This window comes from Sorghum bicolor, chromosome 10 (genome assembly GCF_000003195.3).
Source record: "Sorghum bicolor cultivar BTx623 chromosome 10, Sorghum_bicolor_NCBIv3, whole genome shotgun sequence".
Lineage (NCBI taxonomy): Eukaryota > Viridiplantae > Streptophyta > Magnoliopsida > Poales > Poaceae > Sorghum > Sorghum bicolor.
In genome coordinates this window covers 53,627,947-53,641,980 of record NC_012879.2, presented here as the reverse complement: position 1 = coordinate 53,641,980, position 14,034 = coordinate 53,627,947, and the positions used below count along the sequence as shown (strand labels likewise).

The following is a 14,034-nucleotide window of genomic DNA, read 5'->3' as shown; positions in this document are numbered from 1 at the left end:
CAGGGCGCATGCGGGCTTTTTTTTTTTTTTTGAAAGGCTTGCGGTGTTGATGACGATTCTGGCCTTTGTTTACTTCCAAAAATTTTGTAAACTTTTTTAAGATTTTCTACGCATATCAAATCTTGCGACATATGCATAGAGCATTAAATATAGATAAAAAATAACTAATTATATACTTTATTTTATTATTTATAATTTGTGATTGAACAATATTTATCAAATACAAGTAAAAATGCAACGGTATCCATTTTATAAAATATTTTGCAACTAAAGAAGCCCTCTGTGCACTAGCCCAATAGGGTAGGGCAGTAGCTGGTCGGGCCCCAAATGGAATGGGATGGTACTTAGGCCTTGTTTACTTCCCAAAAAATTTTGCAAAATTTTTCAGATTCCCCGTCACATCAAATCTTTAGACGTATACATGGAGTATTAAATATAAATGAAAATAAAAACTAATTACACAGTTTAATCGAAATTGACGAGACGAATCTTTTGAGTCTAATTAGTCCATGATTGGACAATATTTGTCAAATACAAACGAAAGTGCTACAGTGTCGATTTTGCAAAAAAAATTTGGAACTAAACAAGGCCTTACTCTCCACTCGAAAAAATTGATAGCTATGAAATTTCACTCCAAGTAAAACGTCTGTTTCGAGAGTCAAACCTAAGCAACAGGGAGAAGCCGCGAGAGCTTTGCAAGGTTGTGGCCTCTGAGTGCTCTGGTTATCACAGGATGTCAAATGATTAGCATCCATCAACCCTTAACATGCAAGAAGCATATGTTATCCTGTTCAGATGGATCGGATACCCTCGTCTTCATCAATCATTCTGCAGAGCGATCGAAAGACAAAGAAGAATGTTCAGGCGCCATTGTGCAGGTTCTACTGGATGCTTCCATCAGTTCCGTCTCATATTGTTGTCCGGGCTCTGGGCGTCTGATTGCCTGAACCGTCAGACGTCACCTCCATCATTCATTCCAATTATTAGTGTGTGTGTGTGTGTGTGTGTGTGTGTGTTATGTTTTATTACATCCTTCGACTGACGTGCCAATGGAATTAGGTGCTATTTAGATATTGGGATAAGGAAAGAGAAATGAACGAACGGTTAGGATTAAATAAGTGTGAAGAATGGATGATACAATATTCCCAATTCCTATCCCTATCTCCATCTCAATCCAAACATGAATATGACCCGTCCATTTCGTGAACAGAAAACCTTAGATAAAGAAAATGGAGTGGCCCCGCAACCGTAAGTAATCTTCATCATCAAGAAGTACAGACGCGCCTGAACTCGTGTCAGAGAAAGGCGCAAGCTCAGGTTAAGTTTGGTAGTTCAGCACTTGGAACAATATTGTCATTCAGATAAAACACATCAAGTGCTAGCTGTTGACTGACAGTAATGATCTTCGCAGAGCAAAAAATTGTTTATGATCTCTTTCCACGGAATACCTGGGAGCATGGAAATCACAGGATCGCCGAGCACGGTCAAAATTTCAAAATACCTCAGAGCTTAAGTTCGGATCCTAGTTGACGCAACTAAATAAAAGTAATTGATTGATCAACTCATCAATTACAAAGCTAGAAAAGCAGAATTAGTGTCAAGATGAGTAAGCGTGTGTGCCTAAGTGCTTTTGGTCGTCGCTTTCCAAAAGAGAGTGATACTGTAAGTTTTACTTTAATAATATCCAATTCATTATAAACTATAAATCGTTTTACCTTTTCTATAAATACATAGTTATGTTATGTACTTAATCCATGCTAAATTAGAAAATGTTTGATTTTTTTCACACTAAATTTGACCAATCGTCTTATTCAAAAGGTTATGTAAAATATCACTTCTTTTGTCGTGGTTTGGTTTATTAATAAAAGTTCTTCAAGAATAACTTAAATTTGACTATGATTATATAAATCTTTTAAATAAGACAAATAATCAAATTTAAAGTTAAAAAAAATCAAATGTCTTATAATTCAAAATAGAGGAAATATACATAGGCAGCGTATATATAGGCACATAGTAAAAAATATGTATCTACAAATAAAAACAGCTTATAAATTGAACGCCACATCATGTTTAGACTTTTGCTCATCTTTTTTAGGCCTTGTTTAGTTCCCAAAAACTTTTCAAGATTCCTCGTTACATCAAATCTTTGACCATATGTATTAAATGTAGATGAAAATAAAAACTAATTGCACAACCTATAATTTGCGAGATGATCTTTTAAGTCTAATTAGTCCATAATTAGACATAATTGTCAAATATAAATAAGATTGTTGACCAAATCCAAAAACATTTTGGAACTAACAAGGCCTTACTCACGATAAACTTCTCATATGCTAAACATCCCCATTGCTAATTTCAAATCTTATCCAGCTCTGTATTTTGTCTCTTACGTTGTCCACACACTCGTCAACGACTTGTATCTAAGCGCCACCTCGCCAACTCCACCACTGCACTGCATCTTCTTCGATCTTTCATAAGTTTTGAGTCCAAAAAATTAAGTTCATCCGGATAGTCTCGAGTCAACTAAAGTTTTAAAAACAATGTTACCTTTAATTTAGCTAACGTTTTGTTTAGTTTACCCCAAAAATCAAAAACTTTTCAAGATTTTCCGTCACATCGAATCTTACGGCACATGCATTGAGCATTAGATATAGATAAAAATAAAAACTAATTACACATTTTACTTGTAAATCACGAGATGAATCTTTTAAGCCTAGTTACTCTATCATTAGACAATGTTTATCAAATAAAAATGAAAGTGCTACTGTATCAAAAATCTAAAAATAACTTTAGATCTAAACAAGGAAACATCTGTAAAATAAATAAATAAATAAATAATAAAAAATTTAAACCCCCAGCGAGGCCCCGGTGCTTAAAAAACTTCAAACCAGGTAGTGCCCAACGAAGATTGGAAGTTGGTTCCCTCTGCACCACTTTTCGAGTCTTCTCCGACTCAGACGGCCGGCGACATGCTCCTCCTTGACGGCGACCTTGTCCTCTCCTCCTCCGGAGGCGCCGGCGCCGCCTCTCGCACGGTGCGTCGGTTATTCACGTTGAGGAGCTCGTGGACGGTGGCTTCTGTCTCTCTGATTCTACGACGCGCGGTCTGTTTCTGCAGGGCGGCAGCGGGAGGGAGCTCGTGGCGGCGCTCTTGGAGAGCCCCAGGATCCGCGACGCGGCCGACCGGCTCAAGGCCACGCCGGAGAGGCGGATCTCGGCGGGGCAGGAGGGGGCGCCGAGGCACGTCTACGTGTTCCAGCGGGAGTACGCCACGGTGGATCCGGCGCGCGTCGAGGTGCGTGGAGTTGCGTTGTCGCGGCTCGATCAGATAGGGTTGGGGAACTCATAGGTCATAGCTCGTTTCCCACCGACCTTCGGGTGATAAAAATGGGATCTTGTTATGTCGTTGATGGAGTTCCTTGTGCATCTGATTATATGCGTAGTAAAGGTGAATTTTGTTTTCCTGGCCAAATCATGTGTGTTGCTGTCGAGACAAAAGGGCTCAGGTTCTGAACTCTGAAGTAGTGGATGGGCAAAGTCTTCGCAGTTTCACTTCACTCAATTTGGGAATTGCTTTGGGACAAAGCAGAGACCTTTTGGGTGGCGAAGGATAAAGCAGGGATTCTTGTGCTGGGAGCTTTGGGGACATTGTCAGCGGATACTGCTGCTTTCTGTAAAATTGGGGTTTGGCAGTCATCTTAGGAGCTCTTTTACACTTTATTTATGGGCTGGTCTCGTAGGTTTTGATTTGTAGCTTACCAACTTTGTGAATTGTGATGATTTACTGATATTGGAACCCGACTTTTCTGTGGACCTTGGAACAATCTGGTTGGTTAGGTGTCGTTTGATGAATATGGACTAAAGCTGTGTAGTTCCAATCTTTGCAATTGCATTTTTTGTAGACTTTGGTCCTGAACAGTTCCTATAGCTAGCTGTTGTTGCCTATTTGGTTAAATTCTGTGTTGCAACAAAGTTGGCGTTTTTCGGAAACTTGTTCTGGTTATTTGGTCTTATGTCTAATGTAATTTGATGTTACTATGTTATGCATATGTCATATGTTGTTTGAAATTGAGTAACACTTGAGTTAATATGTTCGTTGCATTATAGTTAGTGGGCACAGATGAGGCGACTACATGCATTGGTGTTGTAATTCGCAACAACAAGACTGGAATGTAAGTGGAAAAAAGTGAGCATTTATCTGATCCTGAGGCTTTGGTTTCTTGTGAACTTCGTAACTCTTGTATTTTCTGAATGAACTGAGACGAAGGACTTGTGACAATGCTTCTGATCTTCCATTGCTTACTCCAGGACCTCCGTTAGCCATATGGATTTCCCAAAAATTGTGGAGGGAGGGATCAAGCAGATGTTAGAATTACTTGGTGATGACAATGCACCATTTGATGTTTGTATCTTTAACTGTAATTTCAATTTGGGATATACTTTATGCACCTTTCAGGCATTCTCACCAGTACTTACTGCAGGTTCACCTTATTGGTGGCTTTGCTGATGCTTCCACAAAGGTTGGATTCAGAAGTTGTTGGTTATTCGTCATTTTGTTAAATACTCTCTCTCTCTCTCTCTCTCTCTCTCTCTCTCTCTCTCTCTCTCTCTCTCTCTCTCTCTCTCTCTCTCTCTCTCTCTCTCTCTCTGGCGTGACACAAGAACTTTTGGAATCATTTACCATTATTCACTCTTCAGGTAGTCCGTTCCTCTGGAAAGAAACACATCAAACAGGAAGGGTATTCCTATCCACTATGTTGCAAAATAGTTGAAGTGCTGCATAAGTCCCAGCAACAATTCCACCTTCGGTCATTTTGTGTCCTTGAGAATAACACGAAGACTGATTCATTTGGAAATGCACTACCTATAATTGGTGGATTTGTGGTTAGTGACTTCTTCTCTTTTGCATCCATTACATTGTTGGTTAGTAGTTTCTAGCACCAATCTACATAGAACCAGGACATAGCATCCTTGATGCCTTCTTACATAATGTCCTTGAAGATTAATCCAAAGTGATATAGTTCTGCAGTCTCCTCTCCATTTACCCCTACATCCATTTTTGTGTTGGTTTTGGTGTGGATTTCAAATGTCGAAGCATATAATAGAGCTTCAGCAGTCAGCACTGTGAATTTAAACATACAAAACTTGAGATTAATTGTTCTCATAGGCCCACATGGTGTCTTCAGGTTGAAACCTCATCTGGAGTTGTCATACCAGCAACCTTTGACTTGGATTCAAGATGCCCAGATGAAGTTGTTAGGAGGATTCGTGTGAGTGTTAGTTCTTATGATCCAACTTGGCAAGGAAGGTTGCTGGAGACTTACGATACTCAGTGTGATGTTTTTCAAATTGCACCTGCCTGCTGGTATCTAAAATCCTCTCATCAATTGCATTTTATATATTTATATATATATGAAGAAATCTCCAATGTCTTTATTTGCATGTTTCAAACTCTGTGTGCTTAAACTTCCACGCTCCTGAACTTTGAGCTATTGTTTCAGTAGTAACACAAACAGTTGCTTTTCTTCCAGTTTGATATTCCAAAAGGTCCAATGTATGTAGTACTATCTGAGAAGGGAAGGCAAAACCTTCACAGTTCTAAATAGCTGTTCATATGATGAAACTTTCCCTTGTTTAGCGCCTGTTCCCATGAAAAGTTCTATAGAGGCATTATCATGATCTTTTTTTATCTTCAATATATCGAATCGACTCAGAACCAGAAAAATACAACTTTTTCCCTACTATCTGACTATCTAAGTGTTAGTTCTTGTATAAATTGGGAGGAGAAAATGTTGCAGTAAATAGTTTAAGAGCACATGTTATCCCACAAACTGGAAAATACTGTGCATCCATGCCTTGTTTGTTTATTTCCTTACCATAGACACATCACATGTTGTCATATAGGATGCCAGATTGGGCCGATATAGCATCCTCGCTTGACCAGCTTTCGGACTCTGAAGTCCTGTTGCAATGCTCCACCTCTCCAGCTGCAGAGCCACCTCACTTTGTGGAAAATGAAAGAAGGTTTGTGTCTCTGCAGTGTAGATTTCCCTACTCTTTTGCAGACCATAAATACTTGTCAAACTAATTTATGACTTACAGTTATCTTATTCTCAGAATTGTCTGTACTTTTTCTTGTTTGTAGGATCTGGAAATACTTGATCAATAACCCGGACTGGGAAGAAACATTCCCAAAACACAGGCCCCGGGTTTTCCATAGGACCAGTGACGGAAGCTGGTCAAGGTACTCATAGAGTCATAGTGCAAGCCAAGGGTTTCCATTATCATTGGTGCTCCCACACATGGAACCAGAACGGAAGCCTCCCTCTGCCTTGATTAGATCTCCATTTCCACGTGACACTGTGCTTGGGGGTACCCCATGAGTCATTGATTGACTGATTCTCTCAGCTCCATGTGTTAACCTTGGCTGGTTGGTAATTGCTATGGATCATGTCGTTGTTTTGTGGACTCAGTAGATATACGTCGACATGTTGCCGATAGCGATCATGTTTGGTGTATGAGATAAAACTGTTGGAGAGAGAAAAGATATACAAACTGTTTTTTATATAAATGATTCTCCAAATGATGATTTGAAAAGTGAGATTTACAAAAACTCTTGGAGAGGCTCTTAGCTTTGAAAACTGATGATTAGTATCGTGGAATAAGAGCAACTCCAATAACTTGGTTATTTTTGTTGTAGAGGTTATTTAGAACTTGTATAGCATAAAAATAGGCTCTAATAGATATGCTATTTGGTTTTGTAAAATAAAAATTTAGGTATCCCTTGATTTTCGATGGCTATATATAGCCAACTACTAACACTAGCTATTTGATTTTGTAAGATAGCAAAGCTATTATGAACCTTATTTTTAAGAAGTTATCCTTTTTTATATAATTAAATTTGACTAGTAATTTTCTCGGAGTTGCTCTAACAGTTGCATCGCCCTCATTTAGAGGCAGGTGTTGCCGTGCAGGTCCTGATCTTGATCTGCTTGGCGCCTAGGCCAACAAGCCTAGCAAAAAAACGCGTGCTCTTGGGCCGAAAAGAATGAGCGATTCATGATATCTGCATTCTTTTTCTTAATGGAATCGAAATTTTCATTTCTGCAGTTTTGCTTTTGCATTTCTGGAAGTTATAAGCTTCAGCTTTTTGTGCATAAACTTGTAATGCAAATTTCCCAAAACTCGTATATAACATGACTTTCTGCATAATCTTGTATACACGACATTGTCGGAAAAAAAAATGTATACACAAGTTTACCAAGGAACTTGTGCGCATAAGTTAATTTGCGCATAATTTATCCCAGATAAATTTCTCGGGTTAGTTTTTCATAAAATAACTCAGAAGTTATAAGAAAATTTTATAAATGTTTTTTTCAATATATTTGAACCAAACTTGTGTGAAAATAGTTAAGTTTAAAATAGCGGGAAATAGCGGCAAAATATATTTGGACGAAACTTGTGTGAAAAATGCAAAGATAAAAATAACTAGCGGCAATTTTTCAGCAGCTATAGCGGCACTATGACAGATAGTATTTTTATAAAAAAAAAGTACATAAAAACATCAGTAATTGATGAAAAAAGATAAATATGAATTTTGATGAATACAAATATGTTTCTATAAGTTTATATAACATTAGTAATTACCAATATGACATTACAACATGATTCATGAAAGCTTAATTGTCCAAAATACCAAATTAGTAGCAAATGATAACTGGTAATCTAGTCAGACCGGGAAGATTTGTCATAGCGACGCTTAACCCTGCTAATGGGTTGGGTGGAAACAGGTTTTATGGGTTGGGTTGGGTGTTGGCGTGGGGTTATCTGGATGGGTTAGAACGGGTTTTAGTATCTAACGGATTGGGGTGGGTTGGGTTAATAGCAAATGCAAGTTGGGATGGGTTGATGAAAGGTCCAAATGGCTAGAGGGGGGGTGAATAGCCTATTTAGAATTTCTACAAACTTCACTAAACAAGTGAGTTAGTAAAACAAAAGGCGAAGCAAATCTAGCACTAGCTCAACTAAGCTATGCAAGCCACCTATACAAATCTAGCAAGACGGCTAAACACTAAAACACAACAACTAAAGAAGGCTACACAACAACTCTATACTAACAAGAACTAAGCTACACAAGCTAAACTAACAAGGTAGGCAAGTATGTAAAGAGAGAAGAGTGATTGTTATACCGACGTTGTAGAGAAGAGATATATCCAATCAATCACGTACACAATCACAAGAGAGACCTCGGCAAGAGATGACACAAGATTTTTTACCGAGGTTCACTTGCTTTCCGGCAAGCTACTCCTCGTTGTGGCGATACACCCACTTGATGGATCGCGAGCTAATTGGCAATCCAAAGCCAAACCCTCAGCGGGTGCCGCACATCCACTCACAAGATGGGGATCCTCCAAGCCACGAGCAATCCACTAGAGTAGCCAATTGCGATCTCCCGCGGGGAAGGCTCAAGAACCCCTCACAAGTCACTTGGTGAGGCTCGAAACAATCTCCAATCACGAGCTCAACACCACCGCTGCTCCAAGCCGTCTAGGGCGTCGGGAAACACCCAAGAGTAACAAGAAATCCGCAGCAAACTCAAGAATCAAGTGCCAATAAATGCAACTCTCAAAGCAATGCACTTGAATCTCACTCAATCTCACTAGGATGAGCAAACAAGCAAGGAGATGAGTGGAGGGAGTATTCTCTAGCTCAATGTATGCCTCAAGTATTCAAATGTGCAAGAGTTAACCTCCTAAAGCCGGCCACCAACTATTTATAAGCCCCTCAAAGAAACTAGCCGTTGGCAGTTTTCACTGGGCTGAAAACGGGGGCACCGGACGCTACTAAGTGAGCACCGGACGCTCGACCCCCTGCGTCCGGTGCACTGGAGTTGGCCACGTGTCGATCTTGTCTCGCGCGTCAGTTTCTAACGGCTACCTGCAACACACCGGACGCTCTGCAAGTCCACACCAGACGGTCCGGTGCTCACCGGACTCGTGCGCAGAGAGGGTGTCAAACTCGCGACCTCACCGGACGCTGGGCACCGGACGGTCCGGTGCTCACCGGACTCGTGCGCAGAGAGGGTTGCAAAAACTCCTCACACCGGACGCTAACCACCGGACGCTCTCAGAGTGCGTCCGGTGCTCAACCCTAGCAGGGTCAAGCACACCGGACGCTGAGGCCAGCGTCCGGTGCCTCCGCACTCAGCGTCCGGTGAGTGTTTCTCAGTGAGAAAACACTCCCACGACTTCTCAAAATTTCCCACCGGCGCAATAGAAAATATACACTTATTTTTCTCAAAAGCGTCGAATCCCGCCGAGCTTGAGGAACCCACACCCCTCTCAACCCTAGGAACTCCACCTCCTTCGAAAATGTGCCAACACCAACAAGTGTCCACCACCAAAGTGCAAGTGTGTTAGCTTTTCACAAACATTTTCACCAAAGGAGTTAAGTTAGCACTTTACTAGATCCTAATGCATATACTCAAGATATGGACCTAGTAGCACTTGATTCGAGAGATGACCGTGATTTCCCCTCTTGATAGTCGGCTATCTATCCTAAACCCGGTCAATTACTTCTCTACTCATCTTAGACCGGCAAAAGTAAAACCCTATGTTTATACCTTTGCCTTGATCACTTTGCTCCTCGTCTATCACCATGATCTTCACTTTATGCTTCATCCCTTTGTGATCATGTGGCCACCTTTCTATGCCACCATGCACCTTCATCACATGTGTTGCTATGCCTAACTCAAATTACTTGAACACAAGGCATTAGCAATTTGGTGTCATTAATTACCAAAACCAAACTTGGGCTTTCAGTTGAGAGTTGGGATGGGTTGAGAGTTGGGAAATACGTAGCATCAGCTTCGATGGCCAGAACTCCGCAAGCAACGACGGCGGCGTCGACATCGTACAAGTCGAACATGGAGACATTGGCGCAGGCGACACACGCTGGTACAGATGGGTGAACCTGCTTCCATGAGCTGGATTGGGGTGGGTTATTTGCTTCAAACTTTGGGCTGGGTTGGGTTAGAAAAACAATTTGATAGCCTGATGATCGGGGTGGGTTAGGAGTGGATTTAGCCCCATTAGCAGGGCGAGCGACGCTATTACGTGATAGCTACGAAAATTGTCATAGCAAATGCAATTTAGCGGCGTTATAGCGTGTAATAGCAGCAAAAGTTGTCATAGCGGCAAAAATACGAATAGCTCAGCAAAAATACGAATAGCTCAGTAGCAAGTCTGTCCGGAAGCTATAACACGCTATAGCTTACTATATTTTTCTTTAAAAAAGTTTTCAAAACAACTTGCTCATTGCGCAAGACAATTTTTTTGGGATCAAATATGTTTTCCAGAAAAACAAAAAAAAGTAAAGCACAGCCTATCTACCATTTTATCCTTATTGTTGTATACCAACTTCTGTTTTTTCGCGCCTTCATATCATCACTTAATGCCATCCGTCTAATCTAACATCCAACATCCGCAACTTCCACTTGATTCTGATGGAAGCACCGTCTCCACCTTCTTCGTACCTTCTCCAACTCCTGCTCTACAGCTACCCTGCAAATATCTACTCTCTCTCTCTCTCTCGGTTAATCTACTGTTATTTTATTTTTAGGTCTTGTTTAGTTTCCAAAAATTTTCAAGACTTCCCGTCATATCAAATCTTTAAACGTATGCATGAAGTAATAAATATAGATAAAATAAATAACTAATTGCACAATTTATTTATAATTTGCAAGACGGATCTTTTGAGCCTAGTTTGTCCATGATTGGACAATAATTATCAAATACAAACGAAAGTGCTACAGTAGTCAAAACTAAAAAGTTTCTTCAACTAAACAAGGCCTTAGTGCAACTCTAAGAGGCTGGCTAAAATTACTAGCTAAATTATATTGTTTAGCCATTTTATAAAGTAGAAAACTTCTTAAAAAAAGATATCCATAACAGTCTTGCTATTTTACAAAATTATATAGCTTGTGTCAGTGGATGGCTATATATGACTAGCGAAAATCAAGGAATAGTCAACTTTCTATTTTACAAAACTAGATAACACATCTATTGGAGTCTATCTTTTGTTATGCAAATTCTAAAAAAGCCTCTATAACAAGAATAGCCAAGCTGTTGGAGTTGCTCCTATTGTTGTATACCAACTACTGTTTTTTCGCGCCTCCACATCATCAATGAATGTCGTCCGTCCGATTTGGCATCCAACAGCCGCCATTGCTTCCAGTTCCACCAGATTCTGACCGAAGCACCATCTCCAGCTTCTTCGTACCTTCTCAAACTCCTGTTCTAGAGCCACCCCACAAATATCTACTCTACCTCGAACCGTCCTCTCTCTCCGTCTCTACTAATATACTACGGCTGCGGGAGTGAGATAGGTCTTGTTTAGATACATCTAAAAACCTAAAACTTTACAAGATTCTCCGTCACATCGAATCTTACGATACATGTATGAAGTATTAAATATAGATAAAAAGAATAACTAATTACACAGTTTACCTATAAATCACGAGACGAATCTTTTAAGTCTAGTTCCTCCATATTTAGATAATGTTTATCAAATAAAAACGAAAATACTACGGTGTCAAAATTCAAAAACTTTTTGCATCTAAGGCCATAGTGAGTGAAAGCGTGAGAGAGTTGAATGAGGTGGCCAGTGCAGATCTTTACAGTGCAGCGCATCGCAAGGCTGAGACGTGGCACCACCGGCACTGTTTCTGAGATGATGTGATTGACGACGACCCCGTGTAGTTAAGTCTGCCCTTAGAGCATTAGCTATAATAACCGTTATGTTGTATTTTGGAACCCCGTAGATAATAGCAACATGCTAATAGTTATCTTTTTATCAAACAGGTGCAGCTAAAATGCAATTTGTCAGCTAGACCGCTAGATGATAACTACTCTCTCTATCCCAAATTTACTTTACTGATGTTTTAGTTTTGGAAGTAAGTCTCATAAAAAGTGTCGTTCTACTGCCTTGAATGTTCTGTGCCTATAGGGATCGGTTACGACAATGACAAAACGGATATGTCCCAGCAAACATCCGGATCCATTTGTTTAATGAAAAAATAATCGATGGAAGTGTATGGTTTTTTGATGAAAGGTTGCCATAGTGATGGATATCAGTTGCTGCGTGCATTGGCCTTTGTGACTGTATCAGTGATAGAACATATGAAAGATATAGAGAGTGACTGCAACTTCATAGAGGTGTGCAGGTCATTTTGTTTCTTCCTTGGTATTCGCCACGAATCCAAAACGTTAATAAATTTGGGACGGATGAAGTATCTTACTAGTTAGACTAAATCAGATAATAGCAGCTAATAGTTATATTAATAGCATTTTATTAGTTGCGACTCTCCAGTTAATAGTTAGATCATCTTCAACAGTTTGACAAATGACTTCTCATCCATAATTTTTTAGCAAAATGAGAAAAAACCATCTCCAATAGTTTGGCATCCCAATTCCCCGTCTTTTCTAACTTGACATATCTTCATGTCTAGCGCACAAATATACACGCGGACTCCATGCTTGGCATCGATCTTTCTCCCTATGCTTGGCGGAGCTCTTCGTTCGCTTAACGGGGCTTTTTGTTTCGTTAGCGGGTTTTGAGGTTTTTGAAACAAAATTTGCCAAACTGTTGGAGAGATCTTTTTTTCCTTTCCATATTATTTTAGGAGTTGGCAAACAACAAGATTTGAGAAATAAATTTTGCCAAACAGTTAGGGATGCTAGCTAATATTAAATATGAGCTATTAGCCGACTAACTATTAGCAGATAATGAATCCAAAACAAGGTCTAAGAGCCAGGTCCAAGTCTAACCAGCTAATAGTTAGCTACTAAAGTTACTAGAGGGGACTATGGGTCTAACTAATAGAGTAGCTAATTATTACTTAGACACACAATAGGTGATATTTTAACTAGCTACTCCAACCTAGCTAATAGTAAAAAAAGATGATTTTACTCATGTCTCACGTGACATTGGCCGATCAGTCTCGGCCTCTTCGTCGGCTTCATCCACGCTAGTAGTACCAAAAAGTTCTAGATATCTCTTTTAATAAGTTTGTAGTTAACTCGGATACTCGAGCATAATTTTGTTCATAGTACGCTAGCATGCTGCAGGTTTAAAGCAGATCGATAAGGATTGTAGTGTGAAAAAGACAGAAGAAAAGAAAAATGAGAAACCCCAAAGAGGAAAATAGAAGAACACACGCCACACCATGGTCAATCAAATACGGAGGCCAAAATGGGATTTCTCAGAAGCGATGACGTGTATGTTTTACGGTTTCCAATTGATGAATAGGATTCAAGATGCATGTTCCTGATGCCATTCTGACATGTTCCCGATCTAGAGGTTCCTGTTTCTCAAAATCATTAATGCCTATAATTGTTTGGCCGTAAGACCACATTGGATAAGGTCAGTCTCAAAGCATGTTTCATGAGAGTGTCATGCACATTAAATAGGGTGCCACATAAGTAAAATTGCTGACTTGGCAGGATCATTAAATGAAGGAGTTGTTAGGTTGATCTCAGGCCCAGCCCAACGGCTGGGGCCTCTTACCCCCTGGATCGCGCCCTGATCGGGGGCGCCCAACCGATCCATGGTTGGTGGGCCCCCGACGCGCTGCGCTATATAAACAGGAGTGGGGGCCGCAGGCACGTTTGATGAAGTTCGCCGTGCACACAACCCCACTCGACAAACCCTAGGCCATCCGATCGGCTCGCGCAGTGGCGTCGGGAAGCACCACCGCGTCGCCTCCGTTCTACTCCTTCCCCATCGTCGTCGGGCAGTGCCGCTGGAGGCCCGAAGGTCGCCGTGATCTACATCGGCGCAGCACCAACACCCACACCATGGACCCCTCCGGATCTGCTACCGCTGCCAACGACGGTCGAAACCCAAACTCCTGATCTACGTGTTTCTACTTAGTTGTAATGAATCTAGTGTATATTTATGTACGTTATTGTCTATGTTACTTCCGTATCCTGAATCCCTGTTTCATCTATTGCTAGTAGATCCTGTAGATCTATC

At 40.5% G+C, this 14,034-nt stretch overlaps 1 protein-coding gene across 1 annotated transcript; it reads left to right on the top strand.

The window, feature by feature from the left end:
* On the top strand, nt 2,879-6,597 carry LOC8083461 (protein N-terminal asparagine amidohydrolase). Its single transcript, XM_002438640.2, has 9 exons — nt 2,879-3,035; nt 3,119-3,295; nt 4,108-4,172; nt 4,309-4,402; nt 4,482-4,520; nt 4,699-4,884; nt 5,187-5,365; nt 5,905-6,024; nt 6,146-6,597. The coding sequence occupies exons 1-9, from the start codon at nt 2,970-2,972 to the stop codon at nt 6,252-6,254; spliced, it is 1,035 nt and encodes a 344-aa protein (XP_002438685.1). The 5' UTR covers nt 2,879-2,969; the 3' UTR covers nt 6,255-6,597.